The 10672-nt window shown below is 37.8% G+C and overlaps 1 protein-coding gene and 1 long non-coding RNA gene across 2 annotated transcripts; both read right to left on the bottom strand.

The window, feature by feature from the left end:
- Positions 1 to 5810: 5810 nt before the first annotated feature.
- LOC119795901 lies at positions 5811 to 6176 on the bottom strand. Its single transcript, XR_005282389.1, has 2 exons — positions 6111 to 6176; positions 5811 to 5963 (listed from the first exon to the last, which is right to left on the bottom strand). It is a non-coding gene; the product is annotated as an uncharacterized LOC119795901 (long non-coding RNA).
- Positions 6177 to 8812: 2636 nt separating this feature from the next.
- Positions 8813 to 10327, bottom strand: LOC119795881 (contactin-2-like). The gene is made up of 4 exons (XM_038304119.1): positions 10082 to 10327; positions 9580 to 9885; positions 9100 to 9370; positions 8813 to 8849 (listed from the first exon to the last, which is right to left on the bottom strand). Exons 1-4 carry the CDS (start codon positions 10140 to 10142, stop codon positions 8813 to 8815), a joined length of 675 nt encoding a protein of 224 aa, XP_038160047.1. The 5' UTR covers positions 10143 to 10327.
- Positions 10328 to 10672: the final 345 nt, after the last annotated feature.

Genomic DNA, 10672 nt, shown 5'->3' with positions numbered 1-10672 from the left:
TTTCCCGACAGATTGTTCTTCATCAAACAGCCAATTGCTCTGTGTCCCTCTTTCCCACACCTGAAACAGTGGCAACAGCTATCCTTTCCTTGGGAGACACATTGCTGACATCTTCGTTTAGCGTCTGACTTTGCTGGCTGGTTTTGGTGGGGAAAAGGTGTGTGAATGTTTTCAGTCCCTGAACCAACAATAGGTGTTAAAGCCTTTTCTAAACTTTTGGTCAGTGATGAAACCTGTGCTGTTAGCTCTTGTATGGCAGTACGATTAGCTTGGACTTCTGCCTGCATCTGAACTGCATTCTGACTTTTCTTGTCCATCTGGAAACCTGTGCTTACTTTAGAAGCAAAAAGCACACGCTGTTTTAACCCCATCAGTCTATACATAAACTGTTGTGGACCTTCTTTATCGTGTTGTCTTGCGTTGCTCAGTTCTTGAAATAATTCAGTACTGTTCTTATCTTTAAGGTGCGCTCTGAGAAAACGCTTCAGCTCAGTTACAGTCAGAGTATCTTTTGTAATCAGCATATCTTTAAATGTACCCGGTTTAATTATTCTGAGAACTGTCCTAATAATCTCAGCCTCAGTGAAACCTTCACCCAATCCTTCATCAATTTGCTTACACAAACAGTTAAAACTCACATCTGAGTCAGAATCTGAGATCTGACCAGCATGAATCCGAAATTCTCTTCGTGGAAGTAATGCAGCAACATCTGTCAATTTTACTAACCCGGTTACCTGATCAGCAACAACTGGTGATGACACTGTCTTACTCGACGCTGATGCTGCTACAATCTGCTCAGTCTCGTTCACTGATGCCACTTTGTCTACAACCACTGAATGATGCTGGTTCTCTGTTTCTTGTGCTGACAGTAGCTCATCAACGAGGTCACGAAACACCAGCAGGCGCGACATCCCTTGGTCCTCCAAATTCCTCAATCGTTTACTTCTTAAAAAGTCAACAATGAAGTCATAGAGTTCCACTTCGGACGACTCCTCCCCTGGCGCGTCTTCTCCCACCTCATCTTGGCAAGATACTGCTAGTTGGTGAAGCAGCTCTCTTCTGGCGTCATCAATCAGTTGGTGAAGCAGCTGCTGGATCTCCCACTGAAGCTCATGTAGCGTCGTCATCTCTGGATACCTGATGTCTTGCCCTTAGAGCATCAGTTCATGTAACATAAGGTCAGGATCCCAAGGTTGTTGTTTTTTTTTAGATAGCACCAAGCCAGCAGGAGGTGCTATCCCGGACGAGCCCCCAAATTTGTTACCCTGCAACCTCGGATGGCTGAGGGTAATGTGTGCGATGATTTTCCCTCAACGTGTGGTGCTGTGGTATGAGAAAGATGAAACACACATGTTGAGCTTCTTTACCTTCAACCGGAAGATTTATTATTCTTGTGTGTTCAGTCTTTTTCACACCGCCAACGCGTCAGCGCCCCCTAGCGGCCGCGGCCGGAACTACATGGACTAAATGAATAACACCATATAATCTAATAAAATGAGAAATCAAAGACACAAAACGAAAAAAATAATGTTGGGGTGCCTGTTTTCCAACTTCTTTGTTTTATCCACTAAAAACTGGCTTTTCACCCCTCTACATCTCCCTAAAGGCTTGTTTTTTGTTTTTGAGCAGTTTCTTCGGATCTCTTGTGATCCATGGTTTATTATTTAGAAAGTATTTCACTGTTCTAGTAGGGATGGTCTTAACTACACAGATGTTTCTGAAAAAATTCATAAATGTAAAAGTGTGACAAACAGGCCCTCTAAGGGATCCCTTGTGCCACCTTATGGCAAGAAACTGATAAGCATGTTGGAGAAGTGCAATAAATATAACCTGCTGCATTTTTTGGTTAACGATTATTATCCCAGTTATTCAAGAAGATTTTTTAAAGAGGATAAATAAAATATTCTCCACCCAGGGCCGGATCTATCAAAGGTTTGCGTGTATAAAAACGTGAGCTATTTCACTGCGCACGCTAAAAAATGTACAAACTGATCTATCAACAGCGTGCTAAAAGGATTTGGTCTTTAAAACGTGCTAAATAGCGCCTCTTATCCATTTAGTACTTTTTCTGCAATGAATATGCAATATGGGGCGTTTACACGCAAAAGTGCGTCTTGTGGGAGGAGAACATGTAAATATATTAATTTAGCACTCGCAAAGTGATTTATCAAACCTGAAAGCAATTTTGCTAACGGTATCTGACTCTATATTTAACACGTTTCAAAAGAAGGTGCAAATGGTCTGTATGCGTAATTGCGCACACATGGCAGCGGTTATTGTCGCAAGAAGGAGACATCGAAATGAAGCAAGGAGACGCAGAGAACGCATTTTTTCCACATTTATCCAGCATTGCCATTTTGGAGCTGCAATTCCAGTGATTTGCTCCTCACAGAGCGTCAGCTGTACTTGTTCCTCAATGCTGGTCAGAGGCATCTCATCTACTGTGCCCCCTCCTCTTTTGTTCGCAGATGTTTTGTTATATGCCAGTTTTTCTTTGGTTCACCTTCTAATATCCTGGTATCTTCTTTTTACTTCATCCACTGATCGCAAGGTTTCACCAACAGCGTTTACTCTATTACAGATTTGTTCACAAATAGCGTTCCTCTGTGTGACAGTCACACTTCTTTGCTGTAGCTCACTTAAATGTTTGTTGGCTTCATCCACCAACACCTCCATTTCCATGGGGTCGAATTTCCTTTTGCGCCTTCTGCTGTCCAAACTCGCCATGCCGCAAACCACAAAACGCGCAAAACCATCATTTAAATAGGGCGTCTCCAACAGTTTTGCACCTGCCACCAGTTACGCAATCGGTCTTGTTAAATCACCCGCAAATCATGGTTCAGCCCCTCACGCAAAATTCCAGTTTGCGAGCGCAAATTACTGCACGCAAAATTGGATCTTGATAAATCCGGCCCCCAGTGTGAATTTGTCAGTATTTGCACATTTTTTAACTAAAGAAAATACTTTCTGATCCAGATGTTCACTCCACAGAAATGATAAAAAGGTTAACCTATCAACAGTACATTGGAACATCATCTTACCATGTCCTTCTTTAGGTCAGGCTACTTTGCTGTTAATACCACAGCAAATAAAGTGGGCATTTTTACTGTTTGGCAGTTTGTACAGGTTCAACAACCTACTGGAAAATACAGTTAATCCAGAACATCCTTGAAGCCTCCAGAAAGAAGAAATCTGTCAGGATCCGGGGCTTTGCCCACCAGAGGGCGCTGTGGATCCATGCCTGGGGAGTTTGGGCTCAGCTTGGATCAGCTGTTTTCCATCTGCTGATTAAGGAAGCTCCCTATATAAGCTGAGTCTGAACTTCCCTCTGTGCTGGATCGTTGTGTTTCCTGTGCCACCATGCCTGTCTGATTCTGCTAATCTGTGAGTCTGTCAACCGGTTCCAATAAATTACTGGACTTTTAATCCTCCCTCTGTGTCTGTGAGTCTGCATTTGGGCTAGTAAAACCATCGCATCATGACAAAATCTGTGCTACTTTAAAATTTGATTAAACCCTGTTGATCACAGGGGCTTTTTCTCTGAAGTCAGGAGTTGTTCTATGGAGTGTGTGACCATAGTAAAACCTTTATATTTATAAATCTTTTTAATCCATCTAAATGTTATTTTCTGGCAAAAATGTGGCTCTTATTAGCTGCAAGCCACCATAGCTAAATTTAACAGAAATAAAATCATTGATAGTATTGTCCTCTATTAGTGACTCTATATAACATAATAATGAATTTAAAAAAAAGTATTAAAGTGAATTAGCTTTATTTAGGATATTCCAGGAACTTTGATCATATACCATTAAAGGCTCTCATAATGTACCAAAATGGGTCAAACTCTGATATGAACAGTGGAAAGTTTATGTATCTGACACAGCCATATTTGAAACAAATACCCCAAAGTGTGAAGATATTAGTTTGTTGGGATTCTGAGGCTTGCCCACCAGAGGGCGCAGAGGATCCCTTCCTGAGGGTTTGTGTTTCTGTTGGGATCTGGGGGTCTGTCTACCTTTCTCCACCAGAGGGCGTACTGGATCTCCTGAGGCTGGAGCTGACTTCACCACCTGTTCTTCATCTGCTCATCAGGAGACCAGTACTTAAGCGGGCTGAGAACCTCACTCCAGTGCCAGAGTGTTTAGTCAGTCACGGTACAGCAAACCCTGAGTCAACCAGTCAGTCTAGTCTCCTGACTACGAGACCTGAACCTGAACCTGATCCTTTGTCTTCTCTGTTTCCCAGGTTGAACCAGTCTGAAACCAGAAACCCCTGGAAATTCTCTCTGTTGGAGATCTGTCTGTCTGATCTCAGAAGAACCCTGGAGAACCAAACCTGCCAAGGACCTGCCAGCCGACTCTCAGAAGTATCTGGAAGGGGAACCCAAACCTGGAGATCTACAAGCCGTAGCCAAGCTAAGCCTCCACCAAGCCCTCAGCCTGCCGTCAGCCTCTGAACCCTCCTGGTATCCTCCCCCTCTGCTGCTCTGCTCAAGCTCCAGGACAGTAACCCAGCCGTGACCAGCCCTGGAAATGATTATCCCCCCTGATCTGTTTGCACCTTTTCTAATTAAACCTTTAAACTTTTTCCCTGTCTCTGAGTTGTGTTCTGCATATGGGCTAGCAACCAGAAACCCATCATGACACAGTTAATCTGAAAACAAGCAGCCAGTATCTGTCTTCTTTTTAATTCTGCTTATTTACAGTTACAATAAAGTTTAGATGGCATGAAGCAACCAAAGCAGAAATATTTCATTTCATTTAAAGAAATAAACATTGTCAATATGCTTTACCTAGTGGTAAAAAAATGACTTCCAAAATAATCAGCAAAAGTGTCAGAATTCCAAACTAATGTGATTTCAAGACACTTAAAAAGATACAGTATCAGAACTGAATTTTTGTCTTTCAGTAGAAAAAGAAAGAAAGCAAAGAAAAAAATTCTACTGTTGCATACAGGGAAATAGAAAAATTGTCAATTGTTATGGACACTTTAATACAAGATGTGAGAAATATCCTAATTTCTTTAAAGACAAAACATGGGTCATGTGATTCCACAGCATTGTTGGAGCTTCTTTATGACTCCTTTTTGAACAATCTTTCTTTGTCTTTTCCATCTGCAGGAAGCTTTTTGCTACAGGCTGTAAAAGTTCAATATGATATATTTCTAAGTCATCTTAACATCAAAATAAAAGGTTAAAATCTACAAAGAACATTTAGAATGATATAAAAGAGCGAAGAGTTATGGGTTGAAGATATTTCCCCAGAGAACTGTCAAGATCTTTTTTCTCACGTTAATGAGGATAAATTTGACATTAAAGATCATTAGATGCAGCAAAGTTTGTGGTTATAAAGGTGCTACTTTCAGTCTATAATGGAGCTGGCCTAAATGTGAGAATGTCAACAGCATCTGGTTCTGGCCTTTTTTTTTTAGATTTGACCTTCAACATGTCTGACATCATGGAAACATTAAGCGGCCATTTCTTTCTCAAAGTGAGAAACCACAACGTTCCAAGGTATTTATACTATTGTGGTCATGCATAAAATAAAGCATAGAAGATCATCATGTGAAAGCATATCAAATAAACTATTTACAGAAATAGTGCAAAGCCTTCAAGCTGATCTAAAAACCATTAGAAAAACAATATTACTTTAGTTAAAATGGATGTAACACACATGCATACACATGAACATGCTGAGTTTCTGTTTTATGCTTTCTCCTCTAGAAGGCTCTACTCCTCTATGGAGATCATTTAAAACAAATTCCCTGGAAAAATATTCATTAAAGATTTAATTGGATTAAAGCTGTTTGTTATACTGCTTCTTTAAGATGGAAATAATTCACCTGACTTTTAAAACAACAACTGATGACCCTTATTTACTGATTGTAGAGTAGAGACCGTTGGGATCAAAGGTCACCTGAGCAGAGGAAGAATTCACAGTGCTGTATATCACAGCATCAGGGATCTAAAAAGAAAGATCACATGAAAAATACAGATAAACATAAAAAAAAAAATTTGATGCGGTATTATGCATATGACTCTATGACACATAATTTTCTTTTGCTATTCTTTGCTAGTCATTTTCTACATCATAGTAGAACAATAAACTCACTGTGGTTTTATTCTTGGTCTTTTTGGCCCTTATGGTAGGAATGATGGAGGCATAGGGGACATTATCCTCAGAATCCTTCTGCACACAGAAAACAGCAGAATTGTCATCATTGAAGCTGCTTTCGTCTGCAGGCCAAAACATTCAACACTTGTTTTGGTTTATGGCAGCAATTATGTTTTCCAATATCTGAGAATTTATGTGACTTTAGTCTTTAGGTTTAATCCTACTGTGTCCTAACAGCTTTGGTTCAGTCTTAAAACATCTTGGTAAATTACTTTATTTGCAGATTCTGGATAATCTTTAGAGTATCTTCTCGATTTCAGATCAAAAATTTCCTGACAACGGACATTCTTTTATCTCTCTCACCATCATGATCACTGTTAGCAGGTCTCAGTCCAGCTTTGTCTGTTACTGTTCCAGTTATTTTGATTTTTTCTCTTCATCATTTTGACAGTAATCAAGACTAAATTTTGTTTAATTACTTTCATGTTTTCATTTCCTACTAATAAAGATCAAAAGTCTCATGGAGGCCATATCTTTGTCTATTTCTGAGAAAGAATATAAGAAAAGACCAATGATCCACAGGAAAACTGAAGTTAATAGATGATTGATTTGAGTTTAAGGGGTTAAGACCAGAACGTATGGTTTGAATAAAAAGAAAAGCTTCAGTTAAACCATTTTTATAAAAACAATTGTTATGTGTATATGTTATTAAGGACCCTGCAGAGATAAGTAGGTAAAGACAATACATGGATAAGTGCATGATTTATTAAATAATAAATAAAAATAATTGGAAAGTAAATTAATGTTTCACTTGAGAGCCTGTTTAGTTTTGAGGAGCAATTTAGCAATGACAGAAATGAATTCATATGATAACATTTAAAGTTAAGATATGATCAGAGATTTTACTTCTGGAAAACTAAATGTATTTATTTCTAACACGTTTATAAGCTTCTCCTACCAGTAAACGTTGAGAACAGTAAAACTCTATAATTATATATTTCAAAATTATGCTGATAAAAAAATACTTATACAAAGGATTTATGTGCTCTATGGAAACATATTTTATAATACACATTTATAGAAAATAAATAAAAACCTCTTTTTCCATTGAAATCAATGTGTCATCATTCAGTGATTCATTCACTTTATTTTCTTCTTTCTTTTTGGTTGTGTTTCCTGAAAAATACAAAACTGGTGATCAGTTCAGTATTTTTACCATTTAGAGCACAAATAATTTCTGTTTCTGGAAATTTACACAATCCTGAACAAATTAGGCGGTAGGAAAGGTGTCCTCACCTTTAGTTTTCTTCCATTTGATGACTCCTAGAACAGTTATTATGAGCGCTGCTGAACCAACAATGAACAACCAAGACCAAACTGGAAGAAGAAACATTATTTAAGCAAAAACTCTTGAACAACAGAAATACCAAAAACAAGAAGAAAGGTCAAAGGTCAAAGCTATTTAGTTTCTACCTTGAGTTTTTAATAAATTGTTGATGTTTATAGATGAATTTATTCCTATAGAGGTCAATTTGTTTAAGTCTGCTGCTGTTGTTGCTGATTGAGTCATAATTCCTTGTGCTGGTTGTGTTGTAGGTGGTTGTTTGCTTGTGGTCGTCTTTATACTGGTTGGTCCAACTGTTGAGTCTGAATCATTGAGAAATGTAAAAAATAAATAAACTGGTCAGTAAAAGACAAGTGTTTAAGTGTGAATTTACATTTTCATTTTTATTTACATTTCATACACTGGAACAAATCTAAATCTAGATAAGTCATTTTTTCTTAAAATAAGTGCATTTGTTCTTGGATTGAGGAGAGAAAAGAGAAATCTTGCCAATGGAACAAGACAATTTACACTTAAAATAAGAAAACACAATTGCATTGTCTTATTTTAAGTGCATATTATCTAATGATCTTATTTTAAGAGTAAAAATAGCCATTCCATTGGCAAACTACCTCATTTGCCTACTTTAATTAAATACACTTAAAGAAATTTGTACTTGTTTTGAGATTTTTTTCGTGTAAAAATGCTCTCACCTGTTCTTCCAGCAGTCGAATGATCTCTGAAGTCAATCAGCTGCTCTTCTTTAGTCTGACTATCTGTCACTTTACACTTTAAGATTGGATGAAAGTCTGACTTCCAGTCATGGATTGATGTTGGAAACGTCACACTAGCAGAGCAGGACTTTTCTGATTTCTCTATGTGTGAAAACCTTTCCTCCACATCCTCATACAGCCACTTTACTGTGTGTTTACAGGAGATATATTCCTTCACCAAGCATCTAAAGGTGATTTTATCTTCCTGTTGTCGTTCAGCCTCTAAAGTAGATGAAGATTTCAGACAAAAAAAACGCAATAAATAGTTTGTAATTATGTTTCAAAATGTTCTTGCATAGCTTTTTTTGGACAAACATTAGTATTGTTTATACTCACTGTGAATAACGGTCATATTATTCTTAAAGTCTGGTCCTTGTTGTCCGTTTATAAACAGTCTGCAGGTATAAAGACCAGCATCCTCCACTGAGACCTTCTTTATAACCAGAGAACAGTCTGCTGTAACACTCAGTCTGTCTTTAGCTGCTGCATCTTGGTGAATCTGTCCAGTTTCAAACAGTGTTGTGGCTTGGTCCTTAGTAGTGAACAACCAGGTGATGGTTTTACAGTCATGAGTTATATTTTCACAAGGCAAACTGACTTCATCACCAACTCTGGCTGTCAAATACAGATCCTGTTGAACTGCCAAGAAAAAGAGAGGAAAGAACATCTGAAGACCAATAAAATAATGAATCTTTTACTTTCTTAACATGACAATTATTGAAGCCTGACATATGTGGAAGTAAATTAGATTGACTGACAGATACAAAGTGGCTGTCCCAGATAAGAATAATTTAAGTAAAGAAGAAAACTGCTTCACTGTTTGTTCAGACAAATGATAGGAGATAAATACTCACTGTGAATAACAGACCAGAGACTTTTAGAGTCTGACCCTGGTTGTCCATTTATAAACTGTCTGCAGGCATAAATACCAGCATCCTCCAGTGAGACCTTCTTTATAACCAGAGAACAGTCTGCTGTAAGACTTAGTCTGTCTGATTTAGCTGCTGCATCTTGGTGAATCTTTCCAGTTTCAAACAGTTTTACTGTTTGGCTCTTAGAAGTGAACAACCAGGTGATGGTTTTACAGTCATGGTTAATATTTTCACAAGGCAAAGTGACTTCATCACCAACTCTGGCTTTCAAATGCAGATATTGTAGAACTGCAAAAAGGAAGGTAAAGAGCATTTGTAGATAAATAAAATTATTTTTATTTTTTAAATATTTTTTTCATTGTTATCATGAGAATCTTAAAAGCATGATGTTATGTCGATTGAAAAGTAAACTGAGTTACAGATACAAAGTGGCTTTTCCAGATAAGAATAGTTAAAGTCTACTCCTATGACAAATCATAGGAGATAAAAATACTCACTGTGAATAACAGACAGACTGATATTAAAGTCTGATCCTTGTTTTCTGCAGGTGTAAAGGCCAACATCTTCCAGTGAGACCTTCTTTATAACCAGAGAACAGTCTGCTGTCACACTCAGTCTGTCTGATTTAGCTGCTGCTTCTTGGTGAATCTGTCCAGTTTCAAACAGTTTTACTGTTGGGTTCGTAGAAGTGAACAACCAGGTTATGGTTTCACAGCCACCCCTGATATAGAAATCACTTCTACAAGCCAAAGCAACTTCATCACCGACTCTGACCATCAAGCGCAGATCTGCATCAGAAGAAGCTTTTCAGAAAAAGGAGAAATAATTAGTACAATAAATATTCTGCTGTTTATTGTTTCAGATGTGAGACATTTTGAGAGAGAAAGGTTTGTTAAATTACAAAAAACTTGTTGTTTTTTTGGTCAAAACAAATTTTCAGTTTTAGCCAATACTATAACAGCCTTAATGTTTCTTTAAAACCATCAGTCATGGTCTTACCTGTAAAGTAAAGCATCAGAATCAGCAATAAAGATGTTTGTGTCTCTCTAGAAGGGATCATGGTTCCTCTGTTTCTCTTGCAGCTTCTTTCACAAATGAGTCAGTCTATAGAGGTAACAGATGAATATAGGAGCTGCTGTTTGTGGGTTGGAAGGTGTTACTTCTTCACAATGACTTCACTCTCTGTTCCACATAAGCCATTTATTATTTGCTCTTTCTACACACATCTATATCTGGATTTTATATCTGTGGTCAGTGAGGTGTTAGTTCCTTACAGCAGACAAAGCTACCAGAAGCTGTTGCTCTGGTGGTTTCTTCTTCTTTTATTTAAACAATTAAGCCTTTTGTTGAGAAGAAGTTTAAATTTAATTTAACAGTTAGAGACCTTTTTCAAATAATTTTGTTGACCTGCAGATTTATTCTGGCCACCTTACTTTCCTTCAAGCACTAATTGCTTTAAGCACTAATGATTGCTCCCCGGGCGCCACACAATGGCAGCCCATTGCTCCCCAAGGGGATGGGTCAAAATGCGAAGAACAATTTTCCCAATGGTAGGACAATAAAGGGATTTACATTTTTTTTTTAATATAA

Source organism: Cyprinodon tularosa, unplaced genomic scaffold (assembly GCF_016077235.1).
Source record: "Cyprinodon tularosa strain WSP-4 unplaced genomic scaffold, ASM1607723v1 ctg526, whole genome shotgun sequence".
Taxonomy (NCBI): domain Eukaryota; kingdom Metazoa; phylum Chordata; class Actinopteri; order Cyprinodontiformes; family Cyprinodontidae; genus Cyprinodon; species Cyprinodon tularosa.
The sequence above is the reverse complement of the archived record's forward strand: the minus strand, read 5'-3'. Positions and strand labels throughout refer to the sequence as shown.

Bases quoted from the DNA above. Each gene is read 5' to 3' on its own strand.
- LOC119795881 (XM_038304119.1), bottom strand. From the start codon at position 10,142: ATGATCCCTTCTAGAGAGACACAAACATCTTTATTGCTGATTCTGATG. The intron at 9,886-10,081 runs GTAAGACCATGA...TTTTCTGAAAAG, and splicing joins TCTGATGCTTTACTTTACAG to CTTCTTCTGATGCAGATCTG. The intron at 8,850-9,099 runs GTCAGACTCTAA...TTTTCTTGGCAG, and splicing joins TTTATAAATGGACAACCAGG to TTCAACAGGATCTGTATTTG.